The sequence below is a fragment of the Sus scrofa genome, chromosome 5 (genome assembly GCF_054392235.1).
Source record: "Sus scrofa isolate SSC_HxYL_T2T_F1_AM1 chromosome 5, Sscrofa_HxYL_maternal_Yorkshire_Landrace_v2.0, whole genome shotgun sequence".
Lineage (NCBI taxonomy): Eukaryota > Metazoa > Chordata > Mammalia > Artiodactyla > Suidae > Sus > Sus scrofa.
Window position 1 is genome coordinate 71,098,001 of NC_139387.1, and position 18,494 is coordinate 71,116,494.

The 18,494-nt window shown below is 59.6% G+C and overlaps 2 protein-coding genes across 17 annotated transcripts; one reads left to right on the forward strand and one right to left on the reverse strand.

The window, feature by feature from the left end:
* The first annotated feature begins 299 nt into the window (after positions 1-299).
* On the forward strand, positions 300-13,206 carry IFFO1 (intermediate filament family orphan 1). Of its 16 annotated transcripts, none has more exons than XR_014803896.1 (10): positions 300-1,105; positions 4,329-4,432; positions 4,747-4,807; positions 4,911-5,006; positions 5,845-5,985; positions 6,241-6,995; positions 7,091-7,211; positions 7,471-7,566; positions 10,927-11,057; positions 12,258-13,206. XR_014803896.1 is itself a non-coding variant. In XM_005652609.4 (9 exons), exons 1-9 carry the CDS (start codon positions 333-335, stop codon positions 12,361-12,363), a joined length of 1,683 nt encoding a protein of 560 aa, XP_005652666.1. In that variant the 5' UTR covers positions 300-332; the 3' UTR covers positions 12,364-13,206. The 16 variants fall into 16 exon arrangements, 5 of the variants coding, with proteins under 5 accessions (XP_005652666.1, XP_084813008.1, XP_005652668.1 ...); XR_014803899.1 differs by having other exon boundaries at positions 7,474-7,566; XR_014803903.1 differs by having other exon boundaries at positions 7,474-7,566; positions 12,262-13,206.
* A 657-nt stretch (positions 13,207-13,863) lies between these two features.
* GAPDH (glyceraldehyde-3-phosphate dehydrogenase) lies at positions 13,864-18,210 on the reverse strand. The gene is given in 12 exon segments (NM_001206359.1): positions 13,864-14,136; positions 14,254-14,351; positions 14,436-14,519; positions 14,603-14,681; positions 14,769-14,920; positions 15,134-15,215; positions 15,302-15,417; positions 15,544-15,634; positions 15,756-15,862; positions 15,942-16,041; positions 17,815-17,855; positions 18,129-18,210. Coding segments are annotated over 11 exon segments (1,002 nt in total). The 5' UTR covers positions 17,838-17,855; positions 18,129-18,210; the 3' UTR covers positions 13,864-14,066.
* Positions 18,211-18,494: the final 284 nt, after the last annotated feature.

The window sequence follows — 18,494 nt, forward strand, 5'->3', positions numbered from 1 at the left end:
AAGATGGATTTCGCGCTACTACAACCATGGAGTAGTGGAGGATCTGGGTTTGATGACACTCTGCCATCCTGGCTGGATTCCGGGCACAAGCAAGCGGTCCGCTCAGACCAGGGCTCAGCCTCAGACCCGGAAAGGTCGGTCCAGGTGCCAGCTTCTCAGCGAGCCTTTCATTGGCTTTCTTCCTGCCCTCCTCCTCTCCGCTGACCTCTGCCCCCTCGGTCGAGCTGTCTGATTGGCTGCCACACGTCCCCCTGGCGCCTCATTGGCTCTTCTCCCTCACCCTCCATCCCTGTTCCTGCACTAGTCTCCATCTCCCAGCAGAAGGCGCAGCCATGAATCCGTTATTCGGCCCCAATCTCTTCCTCCTCCAGCAGGAGCAGCAGGGCCTGGCCGGGCCGCTGGGGGACCCCCTGGGAGGTGACCACTTGGCCGGAGGCGGGGACTTGCCTCCGGCGCCGCTAGCCCCGGCCGGCCCGGCTCCCTATTCGCCCCCCGGGCCGGGCCCGGCGCCCCCCGCCGCCATGGCGCTCCGCAACGACTTGGGCTCCAACATCAACGTGCTCAAGACCCTGAACCTCCGCTTCCGCTGCTTCCTGGCCAAGGTGCACGAGTTGGAGCGCCGCAACCGGCTGCTGGAGAAGCAGCTGCAGCAGGCGCTGGAGGAGGGTAAGCAGGGCCGGCGGGGCCTGGCTCGCCGCGACCAGGCCGTGCAGACCGGTTTCATCAGCCCCGTCCGGCCCCTGGGGCTGCCCCTGGGCTCCCGGCCGGCCGCAGTCTGCACCCCGTCGGCGCGGGTGCTGGGGTCGCCCGCGCGCTCTCCGGCCGGCCCCCTCGCGCCCTCCGCGGCCTGCCACCCAGCGCCCTCCACCTCCGCCTCCACCGCCTACTCCTCGTCGGCCCGCTTCATGCCCGGCACCATCTGGTCCTTCTCTCACGCCCGCCGGCTCGGGCCGGGACTGGAGCCCACGCTGGTGCAAGGGCCTGGCCTGTCGTGGGTGCACCCCGACGGGGTGGGCGTCCAGATCGACACCATCACCCCCGAGATCCGCGCGCTCTACAACGTGCTGGCCAAAGTGAAGCGGGAGCGGGACGAGTACAAGCGGAGGTAGGGACCGGGAAGGTGGGGACGGCGCACACCGTCAGGCCACACTCGGGCCGGCCGGGGCTAGCTGTGCCTCCGGGAGCCGATGGGGCCCAAGAATCAGGGAGGAGTCAATAAGAGTAAAAAAGTTCCTGCTGTGCAAGGAGGAGCTTGGAAGTCCGTAAGACGACGGAATTGGATACTCTGAGACTAGAATCCACAGCGAATGCAGAAGTCAGACCCGTGACAGGAAGGAGTCTAGGAGTGGATACTGTGGGGGAACTCATGTTCTTCTTCTGGCTTTTCTCTCTGTCTCATCCAGGCTGCAGTGTTTGAATGACTGTGTTAACACTGGGGTTTTGTGAGGTGTGAAAGGGATGTGGGTCTGAGAGGTCACATCTAAGCTACCACTCACCTGCAACCATCTCAGCCCTGGCAGTGATTTTGTGATATAAGCTCCACGTAGTGATCAAAAGTTAGAGGCAAAGGATGTAGCTTTAATGTGGGAGTCTTAAATGAAATAAGAAGGGGGGTGGGGAGTGCACCTTGCAGTGGGTGATCCTGCTGCTGCTCAGGGTTTCCCAAAGTCGTGTCCATGGAAGCTGTGGGCCCACTCTAGTCCATCCTCAAGACTGGGGACCTCAGGGCATTTCTGGGAGCAGGTCAAAAAAGAGGGATGGAGGAGCAAAGGGAATTCCCTGGGGGAGGGGGAGGGGATTGTTCTTGCCATAGGGCTAGTGGAAGCTGGGGGAATCTGAAAGTGCAGAGTCCAAGCTGGAGGAAGTGTGAAGAGGGCAGCAAGGACTGAGTAGGAGAAGGTTGGAAATTTGGACACACCCATGATATAAGGCAGCTGGGGCAGGCCCGGTCACTCTGAAGATGGAGCGTTGACTTTCTGCACAGATTCCTTTGGGTTATCACAGGGGGCCTGGGAGGGGACTCAGTGCTGGAGTGCTGGCTGCATCCCAGTGGATCCCTTAGAGGGTTGATAACTAGGCTGTTGGAACAGGAGCATGAGCACAGGCAGCACTTTATAGACTCTGACCAAGGTGCCATGGTTGAAGAAGGAGGTAACTGGTCAGAGGCAGGCTTTGCCTTCAGGTTCCACCTCTTAATGAGCTACTCTGACCCCTTGTGGGCAGACTTGGGAATTACCCTTGCAACCCAGGGGAGCAGAGATGTGTGTCTGGTGGGGGACTGGCTGAATGTTCTGGGAAATGACTGCTCCCTCTGGGGGTGACCTTCAGGGATCTGTAACCTGCCAGAGTCTAGCAGATCACAGGCTTTCAGGGGTTGAGTCCCGTCCTAATGCTGGCTGGCTTCCTTCCTTAGTTGTAGTCCATGTTTAAGTGTCTTTGGGAGACTCAGTTATCCTAAAACCAGTACTACGCAGAACCATCCTGCCCCTGCCCCAGCCTCGACCCCTGCAGAAATGAATCAGCACAGTCAGCAGTGGAACATGGGCAGTCTGGAATACATCCATAACCACAGCAACAACTGCTGGTCTCAGGGACACTTTTTTTTTTTTTTTTTTTTTTTTTTTAACTGAAAGAGTGTTTGTCCTTGGTCCAGCTGTCCAGGGCAACAAAGAGTTATTCCTTAGGGATGGATGATCTCATGGCTCTGCAGCACACTGCTGTGCAGAGGGCCCCACAGCCAGACTTGGATGGTACGTGACCCTGGCACTCTTCCCATCCCAGATCCCCTGCCCTCGATCTGTTCTCTTTATAGCAACACTCACTCCTGTCTGTAGCCTAGAAGACACCGGCAGAGTTTGAGCACTGGAAAGGAGCTAGGCCTCCTGGTTCCAGGTTCAGCTCTCCTGCCTTTCATGACCTTGGGTGGGTCTCTTTTTCCTGGCCTTAGGTTTTCCAATATAGGAGTGGCCCCTGCTTCCTCACTTCACTCAAGGATGCCATTTATTTAGAAGAGAGGGTGTTTGCTGGGTGTAAAACACACGGAAATTGCTCACATTTGACCCATGTTTAGAGAACCTTGTGAGACCAGATATGAATGGAGGTCAGAATGAACCTATTTGTGGGAAAATCTAGCTGGAGTACAAATAGAATTTTAACCAGCTTCCAGATGATTGATTTTCAGTTTTGTTTTTTTCTTAGCCCTGTAAGATTTTATTAATCTTAATCCTTACCTAATTTCCGTACTTACGTTTCTACCTGAAACTGTTGAGTTCACTGTCCTGTCCTTCCTGATGCATCTTGTCCAGGGTTATTGTCCCCTTGTCAGCTTGCTTCCTCCAGGGACGCATGGACCCCAGGGCCTTCAGAGTACCACATCCCATGCCCTCATGTTGCGAAGAAACTAAGGCCCAGAGAGAATGCCAGAGCAAAAGGGAGGAGGACAGGGAGGAGAACGTGGGGGCTGGCAGGGAAGGCTGGGCGGGGAGCCAGGAAGGCGGGAGCTGGGCTGTGCGCTGAGCTGGCGGATGGAGGCCCGGCTGCCTGCCTCCTCCCTGTCCAGCTGGGAGGGGCAGCCTCAGTGATGCCAAGGAGTTATTATTAGGAATACTGCAGTGCGGGTGTGAGTGAGGAACAGGAGAGCAGGGCGAGATGGGACTGGAGGGAGAGCCCAGGGCAGAGAGCAGAGGCGTCTGGGAGCAGAGATGGAGGGCAGGGGAGGACCAAAGCCTAGGCCTGCAGAGTGTGTTCTCTGCACTCTTCCCAGCCACCTTTCTGGTGCTGAAGTTTCTCTCCTGGTGCAATTCCCCTCCTTTCTCAGCCTGGAAGAAGTCTTCCCAGGATGGGGGAGAAGTGCTGGGCTATGTCAAAGGGTCTGAGAGGTCCTGCTGTTCCAGCCAACCTTGGGGAGGGGGTCCTGACATCAATCCTAAGCAGTGCTGTTGCCCTCGCCCCTGCCCTTCAGCCTCCACCATGCAGTGGAGGATGCTCTGGCTTGCTCCCAGCCCTGGGAAAGGGACCCCGTCTTGGTGGGGAGTGTCTTTTGGCTTATTCGTGGTCTTAGGCTCTGCATTCTGGAACCTGGGAGATGCCACCTCTTGGTCTCATCCAGCACATCAGCACGCTCCAGTTTCCCTCTCCCTCTGGGCGTGGGTGCTTGGTGATCCCAGGCTCCAGCTTGCAGAGCTTGAGTGCTTCAGGCCAGCCTGGGCACCTCTCTGCGGCTCACTAGGGCCTCTGGGTGGGCACTTTCTGGAGCCTGTGGGGATGGACTTGGAGCATCTCCTCCCAGGCTCTTGACCAACTCTGTTGATGCGGTGTGTGTCCCGCAGCTGCTTTTGCAGGGTTAATGGTACCCCAGGAGGCAGGGCAGCGGGCTCGACGAGCTCTGTTCTGGTGCGGGCAGGAGGCGGGAGCCTGGATCTGAGGACTGAAGGTGGGAGAGCGGGCCAGGCGGGCCTGGCGGTCTGGTGCGGGCAGGAGGAGGGGGACGAGGCTGGGCCGGGGCCTGAGCGGGACGGGCTCTGCGAGGGACCAGAGCAGCCGCAGTTGCTCTTAACTGTAGTTCGCGGTGCGAGGCCAGCAGTTCCGGGAAGGCAGCTGGTGAGCTGGGCACCGGTGCCTCGTCTTGGCGGAAGCTCTTGGGGGCAGCGGCCAGGGCGGCGGCGGCGGCTGCCTGAGCCGGGCAGGAGGGGGCGGGGCCCGGAGGGGCGGAGCCTGAGCCCACGTGCCGCCCTCGCGCCTCCGCAGGTGGGAAGAGGAGTACGCGGTGCGGCTGCAGCTGCAGGAGCGCGTGGACGAGCTCCAGGAGGTGAGGGCCGCCCTCTGCCCTGGCCCCCCACCCCCCGACCCCAAACCCCATGCCCCCCGCTCTCACGCCCGCAGTGCGCTCACGCGGGTCCTCCTGACTGCAGGAAGCCCAGGAGGCCGACGCCTGCCAGGAGGAGCTGGCCATGAAGGTGGAGCAGCTGAAGGCCGAGCTGGTGGTCTTCAAGGGGCTCATGAGCAACGTGAGTGCCGCCGCGTCCCCCTTGCGCCTCCTGTGTGCTCTGCCGGCTCGGCCCTGAGGCATCCACGGCCAGGCGCAGCAGGCCTTCTTCACCGTCCCTCCCTCCACTTCGCCCTGCTTCCTTTTTCCCCTTGGCCACCCCTTCGTCTAAGGGAAGAAGGAGGGGAGTTCGCTAGTATCCATCACGATGCGAGTTCGACTCCTGTCCTTGCTCAGTGCATTAAGGATCCTGTGTTGCTGTGGCTGTGGTGTAGGCCAGCAGCTGTAGCTCCAATTCAACCCCTAGCCTGGGAACTTCCATATGCCTCTGGTGTGGCTCTAAAAAAAAAAGAGAGAGAGCCAGCAGGAGGAACAGAAGCCCCTGTGGCCTCCACCATTACTCAGGGTTTTTTGCTTGCGTTGTGGCCCTGGGTGAAGTCCTTCCTGCCCTGCCTCTGCCTCCAGGCCTGTGGAACAGGATAGTGAAGCATGTCCTTTGCGGGATGGTTCTGAAGGGCATCATCATGGAGTTAGGGTGGTGCCTGCTCAGGGTGAGCTAGTGCGGTCATCACTGCAGTATTTTTTCCGTTCTCATAGCCCCCGTGGTCTCACTCTCTCTCTGGGAACCTAAGTTCCAGGAGGGAGCCCCCCTGCATGTCCCAGGCACTGTGCCACGCCTTTTCGGGGCCCTGGTTGGCCAGGGAGCCATTTGCCTGAGCAGAGTGCTGGGGGCCCCGGGGAGGGGGCATCCGGGAAAAGCGACACCTGCTCGGAGTTGCCGAAGACATTTGACTGGGAGGATGAGGGGAGCTCACCAGCCCCGCTGGCCTGCCTCACCACTCCCCACGCCTCCTGCGCAGAACCTGTCAGAGCTGGACACAAAGATCCAGGAGAAGGCCATGAAGGTGGACATGGACATCTGCCGCCGCATCGACATCACCGCCAAGCTCTGCGATGTGGCTCAGCAGCGGAACTGCGAGGACATGATCAAGATGTTCCAGGTGAGGGCTCGGGACTGCCTCGCCCGGCCCCGCCCCTGCCGCCAGGTGCCCGAGCTGAGCGCCCTCAGCAGGGGGGGGCTGGCCCCGCCCCCTTCTCTGGGACCTTAGTGTGGCATCTTGGGGGCGAGGCTGGGGGGCGAGGAACAGCCTCTGGAGAGGAGTTTGGAGCTGTCTCTAATGCCGTCTCTCCCCCCTCTTCTCTCCTGTCTGCCTCCTCTCCTCTCTTCCTTTCATCTTCTCTTGCTTCCTCCACAGAAGAAGCTGGTTAGTTTTGCTCTCACGCAAGCTTCTTGCGTCCTGCCCGTTTCTCAGCTCCGGGCCTCCCGGCCCAGCGGGCTCTCAGCACAGACCCCCCTCCCTTGAGCCTCCTGCTCCCCCCCTCCTTCTCTCGGCTCCATTTCTCCCCCCCTTCGCCCTCCGGCTTCCAGATCTGGATGTGTGACTCAGGTTCTGCTTTGTCAACTCTGCGGCCCCCTCCTTCCTCCTTGCAGCCTGAAACTTGCCTCTTAGTTCAGTCCTTTCACTGGAAAGACGCTAGAAAGGAGCTCCTTTGAGCCATTCCGTGCATCTTAGTGTGGTCACGGCCAGCCATTTCCCCCTGATCTTACTGCTCTGTTTTCTCTGTTTCTTCTCTGTCTCCCTCCTCGTCTGCAGCCCCGTCCCCATCCGTGTCTGTCTGCCGGTCTCGGCGACTCTGGCGTTTCCGTTGTTCCGTCCTGTAACCGTGTCTTCTCTCTGTCCGCCCACCCGCCCGTCCCGCTGGTCCCTGCTGCCCCGCCCGCCGGCGCCCACGCCCTTCTCCTCATGCACCCGGCCTCGTCTCTGTAGTCTCTGCACTTGTCTCCCATTAAGGTCCCGTCCATGGGGGGGCGGAAGCGGGAGCGCAAGGCTGCCGTCGAGGAGGACACCTCCCTGTCAGAGAGTGACGGGCCCCGCCACCCCGACGGGGATGAGGAGGAGAGCGCGGCCCTGAGCATCAACGAGGAGATGCAGCGCATGCTGAACCAGCTGTGAGTCCCGCAGGCCCCTCGCCGCCCCGAGGCCGGAGCTCCCCCAGCAGCCCCCTCCCCGCCGCCCGCCTTGACGCCGGGCTCCGTGTCTCTAGGAGGGAGTATGATTTTGAGGACGACTGTGACAGCCTGACTTGGGAGGAGACGGAGGAGACCCTGCTGCTGTGGGAGGATTTCTCGGGCTATGCCCTGGCCGCCGCAGAGGCCCCGGGAGAGGTAACCGCCCTCCCGGCCTTGGGGCCTGGCTCCTCCTCCCTGGGCACCAGGCCTGTCTCCTCCCCGCCCGCCGTCCACTCCGCGCTCTGTCTTCCCTCTGTGGCCGCCATCCGTCACCAGCTTCTCCCTTGTGCTGTGTGCTCGTCCTCTCTCTCTCGCCGGCTGCCTCTAACCTGCCTCTCTCTCTCCCCTGCCTTGCCCGTGGCGCCCCGTCCCGTCCCTCCCCTCTGGCCTCCCCCTGCTTCCCTTTCCACTCCAGCAGCCGGAAGACAGTTTGGAGAAGGTGATTAAAGACACCGAGTCCCTGTTCAAAACCCGGGAGAAAGAATATCAGGAAACCATTGACCAGATAGAGGTAAGGCTGTGAGCTGAAGCCAAGGGGCCCAGCTGGTGGGTTCTGAGCCAGGCGGCAGGTGCGGTGGCCTCACCCCTGTGGGACTCCAGACGCCAGGGCTTCCCTGTTTCTTCTTGGCAAGTGGGGAGTGGTCTTCTTGCTGTAGCCCCTCTGGTGGCTCCTTGAGACCTGGGGCTGGGGAGGGAAGCAGACAGGTGTGGGCTCAGATCTCAGCTCTGTCACTCACGGCCTTCCACTCTTTTAACAAGCTGCTGCTTTGCTCTGAGCCTATTCCTTTTGTTTGTTTGTTTTGTTTTGTTTTTTGCTTTTTTAGGGCCGCACCCTTGGCATGTGGACTTCCCAGGCTAAGGGTCAAATCAGAGCTACAGCTGCTGCCCTACACCACAGCCACAGCAACTCGGGATCCTTGACCCACTGAGCGAGGCCAGGGATCGAACCCGCATCCTCACAGATCCTAGTCGGGTTCGTTAACTGCTAAGCCACGAAGGGAATTCCAGCCACGAAGGGAACTCCTATTCCTTTATTTGTAAAAATGGCGATCTTCCTAACACCTCCCCCGGCATTGTTTGAAGGTCAAGTGAAATAAGGCGCCACGGAGGGCCGTGTCTGTCTCGCTGTCAGCATACCTTATTGTAGTTGCTTATTGTTATCGTCCGTGCTGTAGCCGAGTCCACTCAGAGGTGGGCTTGAACTTTGCTATCGCTTCAGCTCAGCCTGTACGCTAGTAGAAGAACCTCTATTCTTATTCCTTAGACATGAGGAAGCATCTGGAGATAGCAAATGGAGCTGGTGCTTTATTTTTATTTTTATTTATTTATTTATTTTTGTCTTTTTGCCTTTTCTAGGGCTGCTCCTGTGGCATATGGAGGTTCCCAGGCTAGGGGTCCCATCAGAGCTGTAGCCACAGGGCTACGCCAGAGCCACAGCAACGCGGGATCCGAGCCTCACCTGCAACCTACACCACAGCTCACGGCAACGCTGGATCGTTAACCCACTGAGCAAGGGCAGGGATCGAACCTGCAACCTCTGGTTCCTAGTCGGATTCGTTAACCACTGAGCTACGATGGGAACTCCCTGGAGCTGGTGCTTTAATGTAAACTCTAGGCCTCCAGGGGCGGCAGGAAGGCTTTGTGGCAGCCATGGAGGAGGGAGCTGCAGGGCAGGGCTTGCATGTGATTCCCGTGAAGCTGGTGGTGGGGGTGTTTCTGGAACTCTCAGCCTCTTTCCAAGTCCGCTGCACTCACACTGCCTGCGTTTTAAGAAAGAAGTTAAGGAATTATTTTCCTACATCCTCATTTTCCCACAATGCATTGGCTGGTCCTGTTCCTTAAAGCAAGACAGATGCTCAGTTTTAAAGCATAGAGGAGGGAGTTCCCTTTGCAGCTCAGAGGTTAACAAACTGGACTAGGATCCATGAGGATGCGGGTTCGATCCCTGGCCTTGCTCAGTGGGTCAAGGATCTGGCGATGCCATGAGCTGTGGTGTAGGGTGCAGAGGTGACTCGATCCCTCGTTGCTGTGGCTGTGGCGTAGGCTGGCAGCTGCAACTCCAATTTGACCCTTAGCCTGGTAATGTCCGTATGCCAAGGGTGTGGCCCTAAAAAGCAAAAAAAAAAAAAAAAAAAGACACAGAGGATGTGTGTCTTGAGCTGAGGAGCTGGGAGGGGGAGCAGAGCGCAGTTCTCTCCTGTTCACCGCCATCCATCCCGCTGTCCTCTCTGCACATAGAATGGTACGAGGAGAGGTGTCAGGAGGGTGGACACCGTGGTTTTGGCTGTTGCAGTGCTGCTTCTGGCCATCCAGATGGGGCAGCTGGGGTCCCCTTATCTCTGTGACCTTTATCTCTCGGGGTCCCTGGGAGGGAGGCAAGGACCATTTCCATTACTGGATGGGGGAGGCCCAGGCCCAGGGTGGAAGGTGGGAGGGAATTCTTTCTCCCCTCCCCTTCTCCCTCCACCTGCTCAGCCCACCCCTGCCTGCGTGGGGTCCTCAGTGTAGGCAGTCGGGGTCCTCTCCCTCCCAGAGCCCTGCTCCGAACGTGTGCGCGAGGTGGGAACGTGCAGACGCGTGGAGACTGGCAGCGGTCCCAGCCTTGTTTCCTGCTGGAATACGTTTCCTTCTTCCCCGCCTGCTGACGGATGGGCTCTAGAACCCAGCTCCTCCGCTTTATCGCCGGCTCTCCTGAGCGGCAGCACGTGGGGTGGAGGTGGACGGAGCTGGACTGACCGGTCAGCGCGTCCTGCCCCTCGGCTTGCTGCAGAACCCGGGCCGCAAGCCCAGCTCTGAAACCAAGGCTGCCGTTAGAACCGTGCTCATTAGGGCTTCCGACCCCGCGCCCGCCGCAGCCCCCACCCAAGCCACCATCTCACCACCCCCCGCGTCGCCGTCCTGACCATCTCTTTGTCTGGCCCTGTGACCATTTCCTTTTCTCTAAGTTCCCATCCTGTCTGTGCCCAGTTCAGATCTTTCACGGATGCTTTCCCGCCCTTTCTCTGTGCTCCCGGGCAGTCAGGCAAATCGCCCCCAACAGTTGTGTTCAGCCTCCCCCTCTGGCCCCTGTTCTTTGTGTCCAAACAAAGACAGGCAGGAGATTGTCTCCGGCCTGGATCTCTTCCCGCCTCTGCCTCGGAGCCTGTGGTGCAGAGTCAGGCTCGGGGAGGGAGGCTGCATTTCCTTGACTCCAGGCCCCGCACCTCTTCACCTGTAGCGGTTCTTGAATTGGGCTCCATCTCATAACCTGTCAGACGGTCGATGTGGCAGACAGTCCTTCTGTTAGCCTCTGAAACGGGCTTACAAGTGGGAGAAGAGAGGAGGAGGAGGGAGGAGGAGATGAGCGGTGAGAGAGGGGAGCCCCTGGCTGCTGAGCTCAGGGGGCCACTGGGCCACAAGTCCTGTAGCTGCTCTATGAGGTGAAGCCCCGAGTCCCCGTTGAGGTGCGGGGCGTGCAGATGCCGAGGCCCCGTGGCCGGCCCTGCCAGGGGCCCCCCCATCCAGGGAGTGAGGGACTGAACAGGCCACGTGGGGACCCAGGGAGGGGTGAGGCCTTCCACAGGGAGCCGCTCGTGAGCGCCAGGACATCCCTGTCCTTCACACCCACCGTCCCTTCCTTTCCTCAGTGAGTCTGTTCCAAGGTGCCAGGCCTGGCTCAGATCCCTTAGCGAAAGCCCCTGCGGGCAGAGGTGCCTGGGGAAACGAGGAGCAGTGGTGAAGCGGTGCCTCCTGCCCTGAGCTGGTTTGGTTTTAAATCTGAGCCCTACCCCACGGCTGCCTGCGCCCCTGCCCTGGGTGCCCTCGGCAGGTCAGCCTCCTGGGGGCGGGGGCTCTACTGACCCGGCGGCCCTGCCCCCAACCCCCACCACAGCTGGAGTTGGCCACGGCCAAGAACGACATGAACCGGCACCTGCACGAGTACATGGAGATGTGCAGCATGAAGCGGGGCCTGGACGTGCAGATGGAGACCTGCCGCCGGCTTATCACCCAGTCTGGGGACCGGTAAGCACCCCCCCCCGCCCCGAGTGTGGGCCCCTCTCGGACGACGAGCCCTGAGACCCTCCAGCAGTGACTTAGGCACTTGTCACGAGGCTGCCCTTTGAAGGTTGCCTCGTTTGTCTGGCCCAGGCTGGCAGCTTTTACTCCCTCAGCAGTTGGATACTTAGGTCCACTCACGGCTGCGCAGCCCAAACCTCCCGATGCCGCCAAGGCTGGTGGTTCCCCCACTCAGAAAGGCAGCTCTCGCTGTGGCATGGTGGGTTAAGGACCTGGCATTGCCACAGCTGTGGCGTAGGTCACAGCTACGGCTCAGATTCGATCCCTGGCCCCAGAAACGTTCATGTGCTTCCGGTGCCACCCGCTGCCCCTGCACCCCTTAAGGGCAGCTAAGAAGTCCCCCGGTGGCTCGGTGGGTTAAAGATACAGTGTTGTCACTGCTGTGGCTCTGGTTACAGCTGTGGTGCAAGTTTGATCCCTGGCCCGGGAACTTCTGCATGCCATGAGTGCCACTGAAAAAAATAAGAAAAGCAGCTAAATTCTGACAAAGAGTGCAAGGGGGTGGGGGCAAAATTTTATCTAAAGTTAGAGCCACAATTTGTGCCTTTGACTCTGTGTAAGCTTTGAAAAAAATCGTAAAACTAGGAGTTCCTGCTGTGGTGCAGTGGGTTAGGAACCTGACTGCGGCGGCTCAGGGGGCTGCAGAGGTATGGGTTTGATCCCTGGCGGCACAGAAGGGTAAACGATCTGGTGTTGGCACAGGTGTGGCATGGTTCAGTCCCTGGCCTGGGAACTCCCATATGCTGCACTTGCAGCCATGAAATTAAAAATAAATAAATAAATAAATAAATAAATCACAAACCCGCTATAGATAAGCATGGAGTGGGGGCCACAGAGCCAGGGCACTCAGCCGGCCCCTCTTAACTGTGACTTCACATCTTTCTGAACTCAGCCTCTATTCAGCCTCTCCTGGTCCCCAAGTTAAAGTGGGAACTGTTCCCCCCATCGGGGTGGAGTGGGCAAGGTTTCCTCTTCCCTCCCTGCCAGCCTTGCCCTGCATCCGCATCCGCCCTTGTCCTGTGGTCCTCCTGCCCCGCCTAAGATGTTATTCACCTGCCTGCCAGGAATAAGGCCAAGGGTGCAGGATGCCAGCTTGTCAGGATTCTTGCATGCCTGGAGGAGGTTACAACTGGTGTTTTTTTCTAGAAAGTCTCCTGCTTTCACTGCGGTCCCGCTTAGCGACCCGCCGCCACCGCCAAGCGAGGCTGAGGACTCCGATCGCGATGTCTCATCTGACAGCTCCATGAGATAGGGACCTCGCGCAGCGGGGCCCTGCTGGGACTCACCGAGCCTGGCCCCTGGGACCGGGCGCTCCCCCGGCTTCCTCCCCTGGTCCTCGGCCTCTCTAGGGTCCTGGGGTGCCTGGAGTGAGGCTCAGCCCGCCCTTCCCGGGCGACTCCCTGCACAGCCGGCTGTCCTCCTTCATGCGTGGGTGTCCGCTACTTTCCCATCTTTAAAATGCTGCCAGAGTGCTCGCGACCCTCACCCCGTCCTCTGAGTAAGGAGTGTGATTGTCGGCTCTTCCTTCCACCCCGGTGGTCTTGAGCCAGCGGACCGTCCTGATTCTGTTCTGGTGCTCACTGGCCCAGGTGCTGGTACGGCCTGAGCAGCGGGAGAGGGCGTCCCTCTGTGTCGCAGGGGCAGGGAACAGGACTGGGCGGCTCTCTGCCCATGGACAGTGGAGTGACGCGGCCATGACCCTTCCCTCGTGGAAGTGCCACGCGTCTAGGCGGCCTCTGGGGCCGATGGGGTGCAGTAGCATGAGGGGACAGGAGCTCCTGCAGTCTCCCAGTCACTGCCGAGGGACGGAGAAAGGTGCACGTGAGCGTGTGTGGGCGCATGTGTGCTCCTGTGCTCAGGGGTCTGTTTCTTCAAGCATCAGCCGAAGATGCGCCTCCTCCTCCTCCTCCTCCTCCTCCTCCTCCTCCTCGTCTGACACACGCCGAGTGAGAAGGTGGCCCAGACTCAGAAAAGCTTGGAGAAAAATGGGGAGACGTGACTGAGGGTACCTCGGCCTTGCTGGCTGAGGCAGGCTGTGCTGAACTGACGTTTGAATGGAATCTAATCCTAATGAAACTGGCGAGTATTTATTGAACGCTTTGGTGTCACTGTTTCCAGCAACTTTTCGGTGGTGGCTCTGGTCCCTGTTGTGTGGTGTGCACTGGTGATCATTGCACAGACACACAGGGTTACAAGCAACTTGCCCAAAGTAATGGCACCTCAAGTAGCAGAACCAGGGCCTCCATCCAGGTTGTCAGTGCTGTCTCTGCTTCTTCCCACTAAGCCTGTGCGCATTCGCAGGTGACAGAAGACATGGAAATAAAACCACCCCAACCTTTCCCTTGGGCTAACCTACTGTAACTTCTCTGAACAATCTCTGAGCTGGCACTGGCACAGCTGTACCACAGATGGCAATCTCTTGGGCACTGAGGCTCACAGCTGTGACAGGGCGGAGCTGGAATCCACTCCTGGCAGTCAGGCCGTAGCCAAATGGACTTCCTGTGCCAGTGCCCCCCTCCAGGGAGCTGCAGACAGAATGGTGTCTTGGGTGCAAGCAGCCGGGCCATTCCTGGGTTCAGCCACGGCAGTCTGGAGCTGTAGCACCCAGAGGCCTCACTAAGGCAACACGAGGACAGGTGGCTCTTCAGAGGAGCCCAGGGTGGAGTTTCCTCAGCAAGCTCTAGTTCTCCTTGGCCCCAGCCCAGCTTCCCTCCTCTTTATCCCAGGCTCTAGAGTGAGAACGACAGGAGGCTGGGTACAGTGTACTTTATTGATGGTACATGACGAGGCAGGTCTCCCTAAGCCCCTCCCCTTCTTCCGGGGGTCTGGGATGGAAACTGGAAGTCAGGAGATGCTCGGTGTGTTGGGGGATCGAGTTGGGGCTGTGACTCCCCAGCAGCTGAGGGCCTCTCTCCTCCTCGCGTGCTCTTGCTGGGGTTGGTGGTCCAGGGGCTCTTACTCCTTGGAGGCCATGTGGACCATGAGGTCCACCACCCTGTTGCTGTAGCCAAATTCATTGTCGTACCTGAAAGGAGAGCAAGAGTTAAGTGTGGTTTTCCCGAGCAGCCACCAGGGGGCACCAGACTTGATCACATTCTGAAGCATCATCCCTCCCCACCCGCTACATCCCCCAGCACCCTACCAGGAAATGAGCTTGACGAAGTGGTCGTTGAGGGCAATGCCAGCCCCAGCATCAAAGGTAGAAGAGTGAGTGTCACTGTTGAAGTCACAGGACACAACCTGGGGAAGGAAGAGGGCCAATTACGGAACCCAGTCTTGGTCAGTGGGGTCGTGTGGACACCAAGTTCCCTGACCTATCAGTACCTGGTCCTCAGTGTAGCCCAGGATGCCCTTGAGGGGGCCCTCGGACGCCTGCTTCACCACCTTCTTGATGTCATCATATTTTGCCTGATGAGGTAAAAACCGATGGTTATTCAAGTACCAATCCTACAACCCCTCAGCCCCCCAAAGCTGTTCCAACCCAAACCTACAGGTTTCTCCAGGCGGCAGGTCAGATCCACAACCGACACGTTGGGGGTGGGGACACGGAAGGCCATGCCAGTGAGCTTCCTGGGGACACGAGGAAGCAAGCAGAGTCAGCACCACCCCTGCTGGTGCCCCAGACACCCAGGGCAGGAGAGCAGCAAAGAGCCTCACCCGTTGAGCTCAGGGATGACCTTGCCCACAGCCTTGGCAGCGCCGGTAGAAGCAGGGATGATGTTCTGGGCAGCCCCTCGGCCATCACGCCACAGCTTCCCAGACGGGCCATCCACAGTCTTCTGGGTGGCAGTGATGGCATGGACCGTGGTCTGGAGACAAGGAGGGGGAGTGAAGGCCCTGCCTAGCGCTTGTGACGCCTCCTCCCTTTGGGAAGAACTAAGGGACACAGTGCTTGGAACCACCCCACCCCACCCCTCCTCTGATGTCCTGAGCCTCTACAGCTCCGGGCTGAGCTCTGGGAGGGGAAGGATCCAGTCCTGGGTGAGGACAGAACGTGCTCTGGCTCAGTCCCCATCACCTACCATGAGTCCCTCCACGATGCCGAAGTGGTCATGGATGACCTTGGCCAGGGGTGCCAAGCAGTTGGTGGTGCAGGAGGCATTGCTGAAACGAGGGAGGCAAGTCAACGGGCAGGTCCACGGGGTCCCGCGCAGCATGACCCCCCCCCCCGCCCCCTCCACCAAGCTCACCTGACGATCTTGAGGGAGTTGTCATACTTCTCATGGTTCACGCCCATCACAAACATGGGGGCATCGGCAGAAGGGGCAGAGATGATGACCCTCTTGGCCCCACCCTTCAAGTGAGCCTGCAGCAGAGGAGCAGTCAGACACCCGGGCTTCCCCTTTCCTGGTCCAAGTCAGCCTCCCCCAGTCTCCCCGCTACACCAACCCCGCGGTTAGGTCCCCTCCTCTTTCGGTTCCCTGCCGCTCACCCCGGCCTTCTCCATGGTCGTGAAGACACCAGTGGACTCCACAACATACGTAGCACCAGCATCGCCCCATTTGATGTTGGCGGGATCTCGCCTAGAAGGGAAGACAGGACAAAGTTCAGGGGCGCGGGGGACCACAGACCCAAGGTGGTCACCCCGTCCCAGCACCACCTCCTCCAAGGCAAAGCTCTTCCGGTTCCGTCTTCCATACTTACTCCTGGAAGATGGTGATGGCCTTTCCATTGATGACAAGCTTCCCGTTCTCCGCCTTGACTGTGCCGTGGAACTTGCCGTGGGTGGAATCATACTGGAACATGTAGACCTGGGGGGGACGAGGGAGGGCATCAAGGGGCTGCGCCCTGGCAGGCTCTGTCCCCGCCCCCGCCACGGGGGCCACTCACCATGTAGTGGAGGTCAATGAAGGGGTCATTGATGGCGACAATGTCCACTTTGCCAGAGTTAAAAGCAGCCCTGGTGACCAGGCGCCCGATGCGGCCAAATCTGAGGGGGACAAGAGGCGAGGAGGGAGGAGTGAGCTCTCCTGGAGATGTAAGCAGTCCCAGGCCCACGCGCCCGCTGTCAGCGCGGGCACTTTCCTACCAGGAGATCTCATTTCCTCCTCCTCGCACAACCCTGCCAGACCAGCCTGGCTTCCCAGCACAGCCACAAAGTGAAAAGCTCCCATCCTGCCCAAGAGGTGATGAAGCTCCGAGACAGGCCCACACCCCCTGGTCATCTGAAATCTGTTAAGGGGTGACAGGGTGGTGCACTGCTGCTGCCACCTAGTCTGGGCACATGGCCGGCACATGGCATTCCTCAGGCCCACTGTCGGTAAATGCTTGTTCCTATCTGGCCAGCTTCAGGCCACACCCTCTAGGGAGCAAAATCTTGCACACTTGGCATCACCCAGCTCAAAGGGCAAGAGCAAAGGTCAGAAGTTAACTGGCCAGGGAAACCCCCCCCCTTCCCCAAGTCCCTCCTACAAAAGGGAAAGCCGTTTCTCAAACCCAGAATCCCGGGCTTCTGATTTGTTAGGAACCTGTCTTTGTTAGCTCTTTTCCCAAAATCAGGAGTGGGAGCAATAGACGTGTGGGGAGCGGGGGGGAAGGAGAGGGAGAAGCCCAGGCCCCCAGCTGCAGAAAGGTCAGGCAGCTATATTTAACCCCAGCTTAGGGTGGAGTGGGGATCTGGTTTCTGGAAGAGGGGATGGGGAGAAGGGCAGGATTCCCGAGGCTCACGGACATCTAATCCTCCTGGTGACCTTTACAGCTTGGCCTTTAGGGTGGGGTCAACCCTAGGCATGGATGGAAGGAAGCAGCTTCAAGGAGCACTGATGCAGAGACAGGGGCTGCGGCTCCGCCGGCTCCGGGAGCCATTTTGTGGAAAATTTCTAAGTACCCATGACTCAGCTCCCCCGGCATGGCACCAAGCCAACGCTACCACACCTCTCCGGAGAAAGAGAAGGGAAACAACCTGGAAACAACCCAAGACCACCCCCATAAAGCCCCGTTTTTGATTCATCAGAGAACCATCCAGAAAAAGCATCCCCTCATCCCCGGGGGGGGGGAATCTGGCTGGGGCTTGAAGGGATGCTCTAGGGTTAGTTTGCTAAGAGCTGAGGTCCAGCTGACTAAGAAGGGGAAAGCGTGGCCGGACCTGGGTTACCGGATAAAGGAGACTCCACCCCACGAGGCAGGGGTAGAAGGCTTAGTCATGGGCAAGTAAGGAGAAAGATTGAAGGACTCAGGAAGATTTCCTAACGGCGGTTCATTCATTTCCTTCCTAGTTGCAACATGGCGGCTAGGTTACCGCAGATGCCCCCTCCCAGCTGGTTCTGCACAGCAGCTGTGCCTCCTGCATCCCGGGGCTGCCCGGCTGGGGGCACTGGTTGCGGCTGGGGGGATGGGCTCCTCCCCTTCACGTGACCCCGCAGGGCGCGAAAGGAAAGAAAGAGCCCCAGCTGGGGGATTAGGGGATGGGGCCAAAGCAAGAATTGGAGACTCCAGGGCTGTGTATCTGCGGCAGGTGAAGAGGAAGGCTCCGCAGAGGCGGAGTTACAGAACGCGCAACAGCCAGGGATGGGGGACACGAGGCCTTGCGAGGGCCTCCTCCAGGTCCGAGCGCTGACCTTGAGTTCTCCTTGGGGGTGGGGTACGACCACCCCATCCAAGTCCCCCACATGCTTGCACAGACCCGGTACGGCGAGACCTGCGGACGCAATTTGGTGGGGGCTGCAGTACTTACTGCCCCACCCTGCCCCACCCCCTAACTCACCCGTTCACTCCGACCTTCACCATCGTGTCTCAGGGACGCGGCTGCCGGCAGAGGAAAGAGAACATTAGATCGCGGGGCAAAGCGGCTGGAGCCCGACGGTGCCCTCCCCGCCCCTCCCCCAGGCCTCCATCCTCGCTCTGCTCTTCTGCACGTCCTTCCTCCCCCTCAACCCGCAATGCAGGGGCCCGGCCCGGCGCAGCCACAACTCCGGCCCCAGCCGGGGCCCCGCACCCACACTCCCAGACCGCGCACGGCCCCCGGTCCCTTTCGGACCAGTCCTCGAACCCTTGTGGCTCCACTCCGCCAGGCTTTACCTGGCAATGCACGGAACACACGGCTGTCTGTCGAACGGGGAGGAGCAGAGAGCGCAGGGGAAGGCTGCAGCCGGAATTTATAGGGCAGGGGGCGGGGCGGGGGCGGGGTGACGTGGGCTCGCCTCGCCCAGTCCTAGCTCCAGCAGCGGAGGCCTGAGCTACGTGCGCCCGTAAAGTCGCGAGTAGCCGACCCCCACTTCTTCTTTTTTTTTCCTTTGGACCCGCCTGGTTCTGCCAATGTGCACGCGCCACACAAGTGGGCTGAGGACGGAGAGGGGGAGGGGACCGGTGATGCTGCCTGGCCCGGTTGGGGTTGTACTGCAGGGGGCAGTGGACTAGGAGGAGGGGGCCCTGGCGAAAACTGAG